The sequence below is a fragment of the Calidris pugnax genome, unplaced genomic scaffold (genome assembly GCF_001431845.1).
Source record: "Calidris pugnax isolate Ruff unplaced genomic scaffold, ASM143184v1 scaffold34, whole genome shotgun sequence".
NCBI classification, from domain to species: Eukaryota; Metazoa; Chordata; class Aves; order Charadriiformes; family Scolopacidae; genus Calidris; species Calidris pugnax.
In genome coordinates, this window is record NW_015090771.1 from 4,267,985 (window position 1) to 4,283,482 (window position 15,498).

The following is a 15,498-nucleotide window of genomic DNA, read 5'->3' on the forward strand; positions in this document are numbered from 1 at the left end:
CACACACACACACACATCCCTCCACACACACACACACATCCCTCCACACACACACACACATCCCTCCACACACACACACACATCCCTCCACACACACACTCCCGAGACACTACACCACGAACCCAGCCCAGAAAGGTGCGAACCGGCGCTGCCGCCTTATCCGCACCTCACGACCCTGAGGGGGGCGCTCACCCGGCGGCCCTCAACCCTCTTCGCCTCGCTCCCGCCACACCCGCCGTGCCGGCCCGCTCCCTCAGCCCCTCTGTCCTCCACCAGCCACCGGCGGGGGGATTCCTCGGCGGGAGCTGCCGACCGGCGCCTGAGCACGGCCTGGCGGAGCAAGGGCCGGGAATCCCTGAGGGAGCGCCGCCGCCCCGCCAGGCGCCGTGACGTCACTGCGCCCCGCCGGCCGCCCGAAGGACCCTAGCGCAGGGGCGTCCTAGCGTGATGCCTGAACTGTCGTGTTGTTGGGGCATTTCAAAAACCAGGCACACACACACCGACCACGTCCCCCGCCTGTGTGTGCTTTGTCAGGAATCTGAGAACGATGTGATGAGCGCGTTGGCAGTGAAAATAATCAATAAAAAATGCTCGCTGCGGGTAGCGACTTCTTATCAACCTTAGGCACTCGCTCGGGCAGCCCGGGGGCGAGGGTCCTTTTTCCCTCAGCGGGTGGAGGAGTGTGGCGGCGGTTCGGTTCATGTGAGTGTCTCCCGGTGGGGCCTACGGGCGCCCAGCCAGAGCTCCGACACCGGGGGTGGCTTCCTTCTTTTCAGTGCGCCCGTGGGTGCCGTAGTTCGGTCCTCCCTCGCCGTTGGGGGAGCTGCGTCGCGGCGGTTTGGTGCCTCAGGGCCAGGCCGAGCTCTCTTGGAGGGGTGGGGGGGGCAGGTGGGAGCCCGGCGGGGCCCTGTTTGCTTGGGGGCGGCTGGAGCAGGGGTTCCCCGCGGGCCCTGTCGCAGGGAGGGGGCTGCTGTCCCTCTGAAGGGATTTTTCCCTGTAGCGGAGGGGCAGGATGAGTGTCTCGAGTTAGAGGAAACGGCGCTACGTTCGGTGTTGTTTAATTTATATAAGGAATTGAATGCTTAGGATTAAATGGATGCTGTAGCTGCAGGGTGGCGTTGTAAGCGCGGTTTGCAGGTAGGGAATATGCACGTGAAGTGGTTTTTCTGAAATTGGTTGTCTTCCTTTGCTCAGCCCGTCGACTGACGTGACAATTTGGGAGTGTTGTAGTGGTCTGCTGTTGAAGAAAATGCTGCAGTAGCCTAGAAAGCACAGGCACGGAGTATCCACTGAGCTTTGTTACTAATTGAAAAGTAGATGCTCTTTGTATATGTCTGTGTTCACTTTGCATTTGCTTAGCTATTAGTGAGTGAAAACCAATGTGTAACTAAGTATTAGGTCCATTCTCAGTGGAGGCACCTGCAAGATTTAACCCATGTTCTGTACATGGTTGTATGGATTTCTCCATGACTAGAAAACACAGGCACGGAGTATCCACTGAGATTTGCATAGGAACGGCTGTTACTAATTGAAAAGTAGGTGCTCTTTGTATGTGTCTATGTTCACTATGCTTTTGCATAGCCATTAGTGAGTGAAAAACGATGTATAACTAAGTATTAGGTCCATCCTCAGTAGGGGCACATGCAAGATTTAACCCATGTTCTGTACAGGGTTGTATGGATTGGATAACAGGGATGAACTTAATGATTTGTTGCTTGTTAGATCGCATTACAAGTCCACAGCTGACCACCATACGGCAGTGTTACTGAAGTACTGTGTATCTTGAGCTAGTCAGTAAGAGCTCTTGCACTGGGTTTAGCAGCTGGCAAAATGAAGAAAATACTAATGCAAAATAAGTTGTCCTTTCATTTCCTGCTCTTTCTGTTTCTTTAATTCAGATACCTATTATTTTTAATGCAGTCATTGGTTTTAAGAAATAGTTTTGTGATTCAGGATACTTACATGAAATCTGTAGTAAGGTGAGACAGTAGTGATTAAATATAGCATCCCATTTTTGTATGCCCTATATTATTTTTTCAGCTATGTTTAAATAATAATACATTATTTGGCAGCCTGTTGGAAAGTGAACCCCAAGTCTGTAAAATAAAACCAAAGTCCCTAAAAGTTATCTTCTAATACTGGATATTATTAAAAGGGATAAGGCCTTAGAAATGAGTAAGTAATAAAGCTTTGGCAAGTCTTATTCAAAGATCTTTGTCAGCATGGTTTCATCGTAATTTAGATTATCATAATATAGTTAGATTATCATGATATATAACTGTTGCATGTTAACAATATATTCTTGCTATGGTAATTTTGACTTTGAAGAATTTTAAGAAATATGTTGATTTAGCAGCACTGAATCCTGGAGGTGCAAGATGTTGAAGGCAGAGTGATTTAAGTCAAAATGATTCTTAAAGCTGTCTTAAGCAAACTTAGGCTCAGAATGTCTTTTTCTAGTTTTAAATATGAAGCTTGTGAATATTTTTTGTATATTGCTATAGGTGTGTTTGTTTCTTTTACAGCTTTAAATGTAAATAGAGAAGGAAACAAGTTCTCATTCCCCAGAGTGAAGAAGGCCTTTATTGAAGGGTGGCCAAGCAGCCCATGGATATTGTTTAATCCTTTCTATTTAGGAGATATTCTCTGTAATAGCTTTTCTCCTATATGTATGTCACTGAAGTCTGTTTAATGCATTATTGCTATTTCAATTATGTATGTTATCCAAGAAAAGACTAGCAATGGAGTTAATTGTATGCCATGATGGGGGGCAGCAAGCAACCCCCTAGTAATTCTTATGCTTTTGCAAAATCCTTTAAATCAATTCATGGCATTTTTTTAAAGTTCTTTCTGAAAATCAGTCCGGGCTAGAGTCTTTGACTTCCTACTGACCTGGAAGTTTCACAATATTATGTTTTTCTGAAAAAACGACTGTAAAATATCATGTGAGTAAAGCTCCATTATGCAAGGCGTATTGGTTGTAGACTTCTCTTTTCCTGCTCTTGTTTTTTCTGAAGTTGCCTGCTTAATATCCATGATAGAAGCACATTTTTGAATAACAGAGTCCTAATTTAGAGAATGCTGAAATATATATATTTAACTGTAATGTTTATCACTGAAATTTCATGCTATATGCTTGACACACTGAATTCCTAAATAAATTGACACACCATCAGAAAAATTTGATCAGTATTTCCAAATTATCTAGTAATCTTTTGTTTGCCTTTCTTCCATAAACTCCATGAGAGGGTTGGGGGGTGTAGTGAGGATTGTTGTTTCTTTCATTAGGACTAAAGTAGAAAGTAAAAAACTTTGGATTTATGTTAGTCTGTAATATATTGAGATACAGTGCAATCATTTCAGTTGGTGTGAAACTTCAAAACAGCTTCTGGAAATACTGTAAAAATGCCTCAAAATATTTCTATACTTTTATTATACAGCACATTTTGTACTCTAGATCTGTGCTAGGTAGTAAGAAGTAACATAAGGTAATAATCAGCTGTAGTGAATTGTGTGTTTTCTTTCTGAATCAACAGACCACTTCTAAAATTGCCACTCTATGTAAATTTACTAACTATCTGTAGAAACAAATTAGAAAATTAACAGTTTCTCAGGTGTTTGCTTTGGTTTCCCCCCTGCCCCTTGCCTCCTCCAAGGGTGCCTCCTCCACCCCACCTCAACGTAAATAATTCTATGGATGCAGTGTTACTCTGTTCATTTCTGAAAAAGCCCCAAGAAGTACATACTGGAGGATAAGAACTCAAATAATGCATCAGAATGAAGAGTGGATCTTGAATTGGCAAGAAAAAAAATGTATTGAAATGCAAAATAGGAGATAAGTTCTATCCAAGGCCTGTCTAGACAAAGGGTGAAAAGAAGAATTGAGCTCTTGGATGCCTCTACGAATCCCACCTACTTTACAACACCCCAGAAGCATACTGGGGAAATATCTATATAATAAAATTAAGGTAAAGCAGTTATCATAAGAAGCATTGATCAAGTATGCAGGAAGACAAAACTGATAGCTACCATAATATTTTTGAACTTTTCTGATTAATGTCTTGATCGCTGTATGTCACAGCTGCCGTATGAATGAATTAATTCGCATTTGTCTTTTCTAAGGAAGTGTTTTCTAGAACCTAAAGAATGTCAAATACTAGACAATACAGATAAAGCTGAGGGGACAGCCTAGAGGGCAGCTGCTAGGAACATCAGATGTGAAGAAAGTAAATAGCATCTCTTGTTTCTTGTAGTGATGTGAATTATATGATGTCAGTCCAGCAGGGACCCCCAGAAACCACTGTTTATTCTCCTTCTAAACAGTTACCTGTATGTTTCTTATTACCATCACCAAGAAACATTTCCCGTGTTAGTTTCCCTGTCATACTGGGGGTTAGGGGAAAATCAGTGTTTAGTTTTCATTTCCATGGTTACATTAGTGTTAAACAGTAGGGGAAAAAAAAAAAAAAAAGAGTAAAAGAATATCTGTCTTTTTTCCCCTGCTCCTGGCGTGGTGGAAGCCATCCTTACTTATAGTTTAATATGGTTTCAAAAAGATTTGGATAATTCTCAAAGCAGCCTTCTGAACAAAACTGCTTTCATTGCTTTGTTTTAGGTGGGCTTTTTTTAATGTTTATATAAATAATATTTTTTTTTTGTGCTTGGGAAGATGTGCTTTCCTTTAAAAAAAATTCCTATATGCAAAAGCTGAAGTATGGTTTACTGAGAGCTTGGTGACCTCAAAACAGTCAGGCATCAGTTAAAGTTTTCCCAATTTTCTCTTGGAGAAAAAGAAAATATAGTGCTGTTTGTGTTATGACATCAGAGGTCAATTTCTTCAGAGTGAGGGTAAAACTAATATATTGGTGTTTTACTCCACAGGGGGTTTATTTGTCCTGCCTTCATGGTTATCAAATCTTTGATGTGTTTTGTTCTCCCAAATAATCACACTTGAATACGTGGCAATATCACAATTAGAAGGGTAGGTTTTACTCTGTGTTTTTTAAAGCTAAGTGCAGGGATATAAAAGAGGGACATATTGGTTTAGTAATGCTGGGTGTAATGGAAAGACCTTAGCACAAGAGGAGCCAAAGATCTCAAGTTCAGTCTCATCTATTATACCTTAATCACGTCTGACAGATGTTTGCCTATCCTGTTTTTAGCGATATTCCACGGCCTCCATAGGCAGCCTGTTCAGTCCTTTACTCTTACTTGAAAGTTTTCCAAATGTCTAACTTAAATCTTCCTTGCTTTTTCCTGTCTGCAGCAGACGGGTGAACAGTTTACTTCCACTCTCATACCAACTTCCTTTGTGTTTGAAGAAAGAGACCAAGTCTCACATCTATCTTCTGTTCTATAGACTAAACAACTACAGGTCTTTCAAGCTTTTTTGATCTTCTTTGAAGTGTCTTTAAAAGGTAGAGAGGCAGGAAAGGAGAATCTGAACAAAAGCAAGTATCTGTCGCCATTGTGGAGGGTCTTGAGTATGCATGAGTGCAATGTGAATATTGATGGGGAAGCCTCTTGAGCAGCTGAGGCAGTTTGACTGTAATAAAATGTGGCTAGTCAGGCCTTTCCTGATTTGCCTCTCCTTTATTTCCTCCTGTCTCCCTCACACTTCTTTTATAGAGAAATTTCAAGTTTGAGCTGTTTTGTTTTGTTTTTTTCCCCCCTTTAAACTGGAGGGAAGAGGCATGGCAAGGCTAATAGATTCCCAGGTGAGAAGTTGTTTATCTCTATGTTTGTGGTGTTGTGTTAATTGATTAATTCATTAATTAGTTGCCTTTACACTTCTTGAGACATGAAGTCTTCCAGTGGTGAAGTGCATAACAAGCATAAAACATTTTGCAAGCATTTCCCTCCGGAAACTGTAGCCCCTGTGGTTCCAGTCAAGTTGAATAGATCTGATAGAAAGGAAAAGGGAAAGACCTTTTTGGGCATAATAAAAATGTGCTACTTTGCTTGGGTAGTGTGACAGCTCCAAATGTTTTGAGATTGTCACCATATTCATTTGAATGTTCCTAAATTGTCCAAGCATACATCTTTATATTTCAATAAGAAAAGTACTTTGCCTGAGCGTGCTCTGTGCTTCTGACAAATGCTTAGAAATTCAGTGTGGTTATAAATTTGCAATCAATTATAACTGTGGTTTTAGGCATGGCAATTGCTGGCATTCCTGATGATAAAATTCTGTGTGCCAGATTCCTGTTCAGTTTTTCAGGGGACAGTTGCTAATGATGCCAGTCATGGCCTGCTCCTGGATGATGCCCTGTAATACCAGGTGATTGGCCAACACAAAAAGAAAGCAGTATTTTTTATTTATATATATCTCTAGGATTTTTTTCTAATTGCTAGTTTTGGCTTTTTTTTTAATTTATTTTTTCTAAAGAAACCATCTTAAAAGCAGCATGCCTTTCAGGACTTGCAGATATTTCAAATCTTAATGTCCTCTTAACTGTCTTACTGCTAGCTTGTAAGATAGTTTGCAATGACAGTTTTCAATATCGTATTTTAAATAACTGGCTTGTTCGAGTGGAAAAAGAAGAGGAGCAATTCAATTGCTCATTTGTTCCTCTGTATGCTATTTATTATGCTATGGTAATTAATGTATTCCAATAAATCTAATGCTGCTGCTTATAGGCTAACATTGAGTTCCATGAGCAGTAGTGTGTGACCGCTAAAGAATTTGTTTCTGGATCGTCATGTATATTCTTCCTCTTAAATGTCCTTGGCTCTGTTACTCCACAAATCTTGCCTCCTACCATGGGATTGGGGCAGGAATGGGGGGATAAAAGTAGCTAGGAAAATTAGTCAGTATCTGAATAATCTTTTCTTTGAAGTCTTGGAGCGGAGCACCTTCCAGTTCTTCACTTGCACATTTGTGGTTTGTTTTTGCTTCATTCTATTTTGTCAGAATATTGTCAGTTGGTCAGTGGCCTTCTGGTAAGGGTAGGTCACCCGTTCTGTCCCCAGAAACTGAGGAGGGGATGTTTGTCCAAAAAATGTTTCTTGTCCATATGGAGTGTGAACATTAGTTAGGAATAAAGTTAGGAATTACTTTTAAGGGCATATGTGAGGGAATCCTCTCTACCTGCCAAGATAAAGTTTCTCTTCAGTTACATTTACACTAAGAGTCATGATAGTCTGAAAAGGATCTATTTTGGTGATTTCAATGCATCAGTGAGGGTCTGTAGCAGCAGCTGTAATCACTTGTTGACACTTGCTGTTTCTAAAGGAAATGACTTTGATACCCTTACTGAAGTGGGAATTAGGTAAATTCCGCTTTGCTGTGTACAGTTTGTGGAGAGAAATTCCAGAAAAGAGATACCTGCTGCTGATCCAGCTTTCACAATTTTTGTTATACTCCATGACTTTGTGTACAATTCTTAAGTTCTTATGCCACTTTATGTAAATTAACAGCCTAGAAAACTGTTCCTTGACTTCAAAAACTGTAGAGGGAAGCTTAAACTAGCATTCATATTAGAAAGCCATACATACTGTATTTAACCATCATCTGTAAAACATAATTTATGTAGAAGAACCCATTCTTCTTTCCTCAGAATGCTGGAAAAAAACCTGACAGAGATTCTGTGCTGGATTAGAGGAAAATTGAATTCCTGTCATAACTGCTTCCCTGGAGTGTTGTCTCATATCCTAATTATCTGAAAGCAGACAGATTCTGAGATGCTTTTTACATTTGAAAGCAGCTGGCAATGCATAAAACATCTTCAAAAATTGCCTCAAGTTAGCAAATCTCTTCTTGAGATCATTTGGTACAATCTTTTGGCATAAAACTGCCCATTATAGAAGACTTTTATTTCCATTTCCTTCTCATCAGGAGCTCTCCCAACATAACTTCAACTGAGTATGAATTAATAGTTTAAAGATTAGTCTCCGGCTTCAGGACCCTCTCTCAGAAACGATCTGTGGCTATTGGATCTGGTTTCTATCCCAGAGTGTTTTTCAATTACAGTTTAATATACAGCTTTGTAGTGGCATCTTGTTTCAGCCTCTGAAGATAAGTGAGCAGATCCTTTCAGCAGCTCGGGTGGCTGGGGCAGCCAGGGACTTCTATTCCCACAAAAGTGCACGGGCTTGCACGTGGCATGTGAGAGGCACCACGTTTGGCTTGGTAGCAGCTGCTCTGGAGCCAAGGTCTTAAGTTCACGTTTGTACTTGTCCTACCATAAGGTTTTGAAACCTTCTGTGCAAAGCACTCTAGTAATTGGTAACAGTTCCACGCTAAGGAAGTTACCATTGCCAACTAGGATATGACACTGAATTGTACACCGGGGAAATTACTCTTCTCTTAGGGGTTGTGTTACCCTGCTACGTCACAGTGGGTAAGTAATTTCACATCCATATGACCATCTGTAAAATAATGCTAAAAATTAGGCACAGATTATTTTTTTTCCTTTACATATAGCTTATCATGAAATTTTACTGAGAATTTACATGCAAATTTGCTCTTTTTGAAGATGCTAAACCAAGATACTCTAATTAAAAAAAAATTGTTTTTAAATGGTTGGATTTTTAATAGAATAATTTGGAACACAGCAAAATTATAATTTAGCTCAATTTGTCTTAAACTGTGGAAACAAAAGAAGCTTTGAATCCATGGACAAAATACAGCTATTCCCGAAAGCTTTCCTCCTGAAAAAGGATTTTTCTGTCAGATACTGTCAGTCTTAATAGCTGACATCAGCCCTTTCAATGCCCCAGATGAGTGCACAAGGGTTTTGTGGGTATTTTTTGGTGTGTTTTTTGTTTTGTTTTTGTTTTTACTGGACAGATCTAGTATTAAAAGAGGTGAAAATCATTTTCGTCCTAGAAGTTTTAAAAGCTGTGAAGCTGAAGTACTTCTCACTACCTGTGACTACCAAGAAGGTTCTGAAAGGGCCATTAATTACAGGGCTGCTTCCTTTCTTGGTACCATTAAAAGACAGAATATTGCTGTGCTTTCTATCAAGCACTGCTTAAGTATTTATAGAAGATGTGGTCCAGAAGTTTAGGTAAACTAACTTACTATTAACTCGATAACCATGTTGCTGTTCTGGACTGCACCCAAAGGACTACTGAGTACACTTAATTATCAAATGCTCATAAAACCAGATATTTAGTAACAGTGATGTTCTTAACAGTTATTTTCGGTACCAGTGTGTGAACATTTTTGTGAGAAGCTATTAATGAACATCCAAAATGTTAAATTGAGGGAAGAAGGTGGTGTAGGCACTGCCCTGTAACAGCTAGAGTTTTGCAAAGGATGCTAAAAGGTAATCCAAAAAACTCTCTATGTTCCCCTCTAATTTAGAATATTGAAAACAACTCAGGCCAAAAATGACCCTTTCAAAATTGCCCTCTTTGGTTTGGGAAGGTCATTTCTATGTGCCAGCTAGAACAACTACAGTAGTCCAAAGTGTCTTTTGTTTGCATGGGATTTACATTTGATTTATCAGCCTTGGGCAAACTGATTTGGTTTTCAAAATGTGAAATAAACGTATAAGATTTGAGCAGTGTTTCTTTGTTAATAATGACTAAATTATTCTCATTTTAAAAGAAAAAAGCCCGTGTTCAATGTAAGCAACATTTGCTGTACAGGGAAAAGTGGTGGGGCTTTTTGTGTACAAAGGACAGCTTTCTCTAAAAATTTATTTTATTTCAAATCAGTAGATGACCTGAAATAGCTACATAATAATATAACCCTTTGGTGGATGTTTAGGTCTGAGCAGAAGGAAAGCTGACATTTTGATTGCAAGTATCATTTGAATTGTTACTTTGTGCACTTTGTATAGAAACGATTGACAGGTAGTTGCTGTACAGCCTTAGCTTCAGAAATTGGTTGGTTTGCTTTCCTGCTGAGAGTAGCAAAGTAAAATGTAAATCTACAGAAAGCTTTTTTCTTCAGAGTTCCTTACCTTTATCTCCAAAAGGGAAAAAAAATTCTGTATATTTCTACCACACAAGTTAACATCACTGATCCAAAAGCTAGTTAGTTACAATACTTCATAATTATTATCTGGAGATTTTTCTAAGCAGATGAGATGCTTGCTAGGAATTTTAATTCTCTTTGCTCTGTACGTGGTGAAAGGGAAGGTCTGTGTTTTGAGGTTGATGCAAGGAATATGCGGTGATAGATACTGCTGGTGTGTGGTTTTGAAGAGACATGTAACTGCTTCTGGCTGCTGAGGATCAGTTGTTGTCAGCCCGCTTTAGATTTAAAAATTAATTTAGGCTTTTCACTCCACAGCTGAGTAAATTTTCTCTCCGCAGCATAAGTTAGTATCTTTATAGAAGATTTTCATTAAAATACCATTCTCCTTTATTATGTGAGTAAATTCAACACTGGAAACTACGATTATTTGTGTGATGAATGAAGCTGGGTTGTTGAATGTGTGTGGGAAGGGTTTTGTAAATAAGATACTGCAACTGCAGCCTCAAAAAGTTCGACAAGGACTGCTTTTCCCCTTAAAGCTTTCTTTGACAGCTTTGTTCCTCCCCATTAAGAGATGTTTGATTTTATTCTTGCATTGGTTACACACAGACACATGGACACATGAACACGCCTGTTTTCGGGGTTAATTTTCTTCAGCTTTTATTTGGCCCACATAAAAGAATACCTAAAGTGTCTGCCTCGTGAATACCAGCAATTGTTAATGCAGTTGTAGAGAACACTGTTTCTTTTGCCGTACATCTGCATGGTGTCTGCTGAATGCTTTCATGAATAAATAGTGCTTATTTTTAACCTTAGCATTTGCTTTAGCTGAGTGGTTAAGTCCTCTTATCCTTTAGCTGTGCTACAAGATGCTGCTTTTACATGTGGAAAAGCTGATATTAATGTAAAAGTAATAAATTTCAAGATATTTTAATCACAGTTGAACTATGTAACATAACTAGTAGGCATGTTTCAGACATTAAGAGTATTGTGAATTAAAATTGCGAAGGGAGATCAATGTTCCTGTGAACTACCTAACCAGTACCATTATTTTGCAGATTATTGCTGACATAAAGTACATTGTTTGATGGTATTCTTATTTCCAAACTCTTTAAGTTACTGAGAAGAAGGTATCTTTAGAACATCTTTATAGCAGCTAGGGTTTGGGACAAGAGTTATTATCCTTATTGGTCTGACAGACCCAAAAGAAAACGTTTGGATTTTGAGAGATACTTTTAAAATATATTTTTGTTCTCAAGTGAGTCTTGTCTTAGGGAGGTGGGGAAACTTTTCTTTCTTTTTTATCTTTTTATAACTGCTGTGCCTGTTCTTAATTAAGGAGGTTGTATGAATGCTCACTTTTTTAAGGTAAAGTTACAAAAATCAATGAAATACCTAAGAAACAGTGTTCTACTTGGTATCAACAGGTAGATTTCAGTGAAGTTCTGATTACTCTTCTGCTATCTGATTTATGGGTCGTTTACTCTGTAGTTACAACAGTCATCTAAAGCTTTCACTCCCCAGTAAAACCCTAGAGGGTGAACCGCAGTACAGATTCTTCCATTTCCTGTGGCATATGCTGACCCTGCAGACTTGTCCAGACACAGCTGGGTCCTCTTATATTTCTGAATTTATAGGCATATGTGTGTGTCTGTAACTGTAAGGTCCATCACCTGTCGAGGAAGTTTTATGAGGATACTTTGAGGCATGAGTAGCAGCTCCTTTTATTATTTATATTCAGTGATAGCCACTGAATACACCATGGTTTGGGAAACTAAGCTTTTATAAATTAAAAAAAAAACCCACAACCCTGTCAATTTTTGATGTAAGCTTTCTGCTCCAAATAATTGGTCCTATTTTGGGTTTGGAAATGGGTGCTTGAGGTCAAAGAAACAAGGTAGCATGTTGTGGGTGTCACGCCTTTTCCATCATGGGATTTATGTGAGAATTCCTTCTGCACGTGGTGATCGTTTACCATAATGTTTCTGATAGTACTATTAAAATATTAATGCAGTGGGATCCAAAAGATACACACCGCTGAAAAAAAATACATAAGGCTGTCCAACTGTTTTGGCATATGAGCTGCTACTTAAATTTCAGACTGCACTATAAAGCACAACCAGATGACTCTCCACTGAACTTCCAGGGGACCTGGCAGATGTAGTGGGTGTGTAACCTGTTGAGGCTTAAGTCAAGCAGTGCAAAGAAATTTATTTTTTTGAGCCATGTTGTAAGCCATCCATGTCTATTGAGTTACTGGACAGTCTTCTCAGATTAATAAAGTAACTAGCATGTAACTCTGTATACGGTATTTGTTCCTGAAAAGTTTTGGTAGTTCTGAAGGCAAAAATCTTGTTACAAGCCACATCCAAATCAATTGACTTTTGTCTTAACCTGGGCAGAAATCCCTGTAGTCACGTTTCTGCTCTGTTTAGTCCTTCGGGTGTCTGCTCAGAGGTGGGAAAGAGTACAAAGTTAATTCAGAATTGGACCGAGACAACCATTAATAGAAACTTCTCCCTGAATGCAAATTTAGCACAAGCTTACAGCCAGGATGTGGATGAAATTGCAAGTACTCTTATCTTAACCTTTGATTGTTGCAACTGTAGTGTGTTAAGATATGATGCAGTTAATTAATATGTTGTGGCATCTACTAAATCTTGAAATGCGAAGTTGAACAAAATACTAACATGACTTCTCACTATTTATTTTCTAATGATCTCTACTATACAGATCCAAGAGACCCATTTTAATTCAAATTAAGCCTGTCATAATAGTCTTAAAGTAAAAATTTCATGCTTGTGACTTTTGTACATCATTCCCTTTCAAGACAGGCTTGTCTTCATGTTTAAAAATAATCTTTACTGAGTAAATTCTGTTGCTTCAAAATTGGTACCAGTGGATGAGCCTCTTTTTTTCTGTGCAATGTTCCATGACATTTTTAAAAAAATCTCTTTCATGCTGCAGTTTTTTTCAGTATGAAAAAGTTTGGTTGTGTGTGTTTTTACTATTTACAGGCCTTTAAAGTAGGGAGGGGTAGGCTCTTAGGACGACTAAAAGACCTGTCTGCAGCTGGCATTGAGCCTGATTTATCTGGCAGCCAGAAGGCTTGGACTGTAGTCTCCAGAGCTAGCAAATCATTCCTTAGGGCTGGCATTGCTTCTTGGATGGACTGTGTTAGGCAGACTAGTTGTTTGGAAATCTGCAAAGCAATTATTCTGACTCTCTCAGTGCACAAGATGTGAGTTGAAATAACATATGGCAGAAATGTACAACTTTTCCTAATAATTTGCTGCTTGGAAAATTGCTTTCAATACTGACTACACAGGAGTTTATAGTTATGAATAATTTAAAAATTGTATTTAAGTGCTCAGAAAAAAAAATATTCCGGCTTTTCAACTGTTTAAAGCCTCAATTAGAGCAATCACTTGTTTGGGAGACTTGAGGAAGATAAAAATTCTTAAGTCTTTTTGCCATTATAAGTCTACAAAACTGTATTGCCATACTTTACAATACCTGCTTACATTTTAGGCTGTAATTCCATTTTACTCATACTAAAAAGAACATTCTTTCTTTAGCAAAATACAAGGCTAATAGTTAAAATTTCATTTGATCTTTTATAGTGCCACATTTGTAATACTTGGTAGCAGATTGCTGATATAGTACTGAAAGTAAAAAAAAAGAGGTTCCATGAGGGTTTGATAATAATTTCTAGATCTTGAGCTTCTACACTGCTCCTTATTAATACTGCTCAAAATATCGACAAAAAATAGTGTGTGGTGGTTTTGTTGTTTTTCTTTTTTAATTGTGCTATCATTGCTAACTGTTGCTTTTCCAGTATTTGCCATTGTTCTGACAAAAATATTTTGGTAGGTCTCCTTTGCTGTATGCAGAGAAGGACCTAGGTGAGCGTCTACATTTTCATCAGTTACAGGTATTTCCTCAGGGCCTTAAACCATATTTTCAGTTGTGTAAACTTACTTAGTAAATTTCTAAGATTTAGGAAACCTACATTCTTCCTTCACAGAGCTAATGATACGTCTGAAAGACAGATGAGCTGGTAGTTGAATATTAACTGATATGTGCCTGACTTTTCCATGTGGGTGCAATGATATTTAAGTGTAATGGAGTGCACTCTGTCTTTTTGCTGTATTATAACAAGGAATCTCAGGCTTCAATTGTGATTAAGTAGCCTCAAGCAATGCAAAAGTTGTACCTAATATCCAAGATACTGCTGTTTTCTTTCTCACCATTACATTGCTGCTTACTGATACCTTAGCCTATTTGCATATGGGCTTAAAAGGCACATTTTTTGAAACCTGTTTGTGAACAGCTTCATGTTTTACTTTCTTTTGCTATTGAGAAATTATATGTTTTTCCACAGATGAAACTGTGGAAAACCTGCATTTCCAATAAGTAAATCTGATTCGTCTCTATCTTTTGAGGCCTAGAAACATTTAATCTTTTAGAATTGCATTTCCTGAGAAGGAATATTTGGGTGTAAAAGCCATGATTGCATTTTACGATGTGTAACAGGTATAAAAACTGTGAAACACCCAACCTTCTGTGGTAGTGATAGGCAAGTCCATGAAATTTTCTGAATATAGCGGATTTCTGAAATGTTCTAGCAATAGAATTGTATCATTGCAAATTTGTAACTAAATGTTATAGAACATTGCCTTCCTAATGACAAATTGAGAGCTGCTGCTGATCTTCCGTCCTTTAGAATGAAGTAGAGAGATGATCAACTCAAAAAATGTGTAACAGGTATAAAAATGGTGAAACACCCAACTTTCTGTGGTAGTGATAGGTAAGTTCCTGAAATTTACTGAATATAGCAGATTTCTGAAATGTCCTAGCAATAGAATTGTATCACTGCAGATTTGTAACTAAATATTATAGAACATTGCCTTCCTAAAGACAAATTGAGAGCTGCCACTGATCTTCTGTGCTTTAGAATGAAGTAGAGAGATGATCAACTCAAAACTAAGATTTGTTCTCAAAACTAATCAGTTGTAGCTCTGCTCAGGTTTGGAGTTCTTTTTTTTTTACGGTTTAAAATGTCATAGTTTTGAAAACTAAACCTTATGTTTTTCTACCAAAAATGTGAAATCAAGTAGGATGTTGTAAATTTTAGCCAAAGATGTTTATGGCATCAGGTCTTGGGTACTTCATAGTAGTTTAGCAGAAACTTTTAAGAGAGAATTGACTTTTCAAGCATGAATCCTGATTCTCTGAGAAGATGGGACAAGTTACAACAATTTCCTAGTTGCACTGATACTTTGGTTTAGCAAATGATAACATAGTTCTGCTCTCTTTTTTTTTTCTTCTGTTTTGATCTGCTCACTACTGTTCCTTCCTTTGCAGAATAAAAAGGTGTGATGTGAGATTCTTAAATCTGCTTCACTGTGTGAAGCATAGGAGAGCAGAATCTGGCAAACAGCTGGCATGTTTTGTTATGTTTATGGTTCTGAGAAGAAGATGGGACAAGTTAGAACAATTTCCTAGTTGCACCGATACTTTGGTTTAGCAAATGATAACATAGTTCTGCTCTCTTTTTTTTTTTT

At 38.4% G+C, this 15,498-nt stretch overlaps 2 protein-coding genes across 3 annotated transcripts in view; one reads left to right on the forward strand and one right to left on the reverse strand.

Moving 5' to 3' along the window:
- TBCK (TBC1 domain containing kinase) overlaps positions 1–383 on the reverse strand; it is a 103,137-nt gene extending 102,754 nt beyond the window's left edge. Inside the window, exon 1 of the mRNA XM_014940423.1 lies at positions 167–383. The gene's annotated coding sequence lies outside the window, so the exon portion shown is untranslated. The remainder of the gene's footprint in view (positions 1–166) is intronic.
- Positions 384–637: 254 nt separating this feature from the next.
- The window catches only part of AIMP1 (aminoacyl tRNA synthetase complex-interacting multifunctional protein 1), a 38,767-nt gene continuing 23,906 nt past the window's right edge, over positions 638–15,498 (forward strand). The window contains exon 1 of one of the 2 annotated variants that reach the window (XM_014941192.1): positions 638–702. In XM_014941192.1, the coding sequence (XP_014796678.1) occupies positions 701–702 (2 nt within the window). In that variant the 5' untranslated portion in view covers positions 638–700. Of the gene's footprint in view, positions 703–1,118; positions 1,138–15,498 lie in introns of those variants that run through there. The other variant, XM_014941210.1, reaches the window with a different exon arrangement.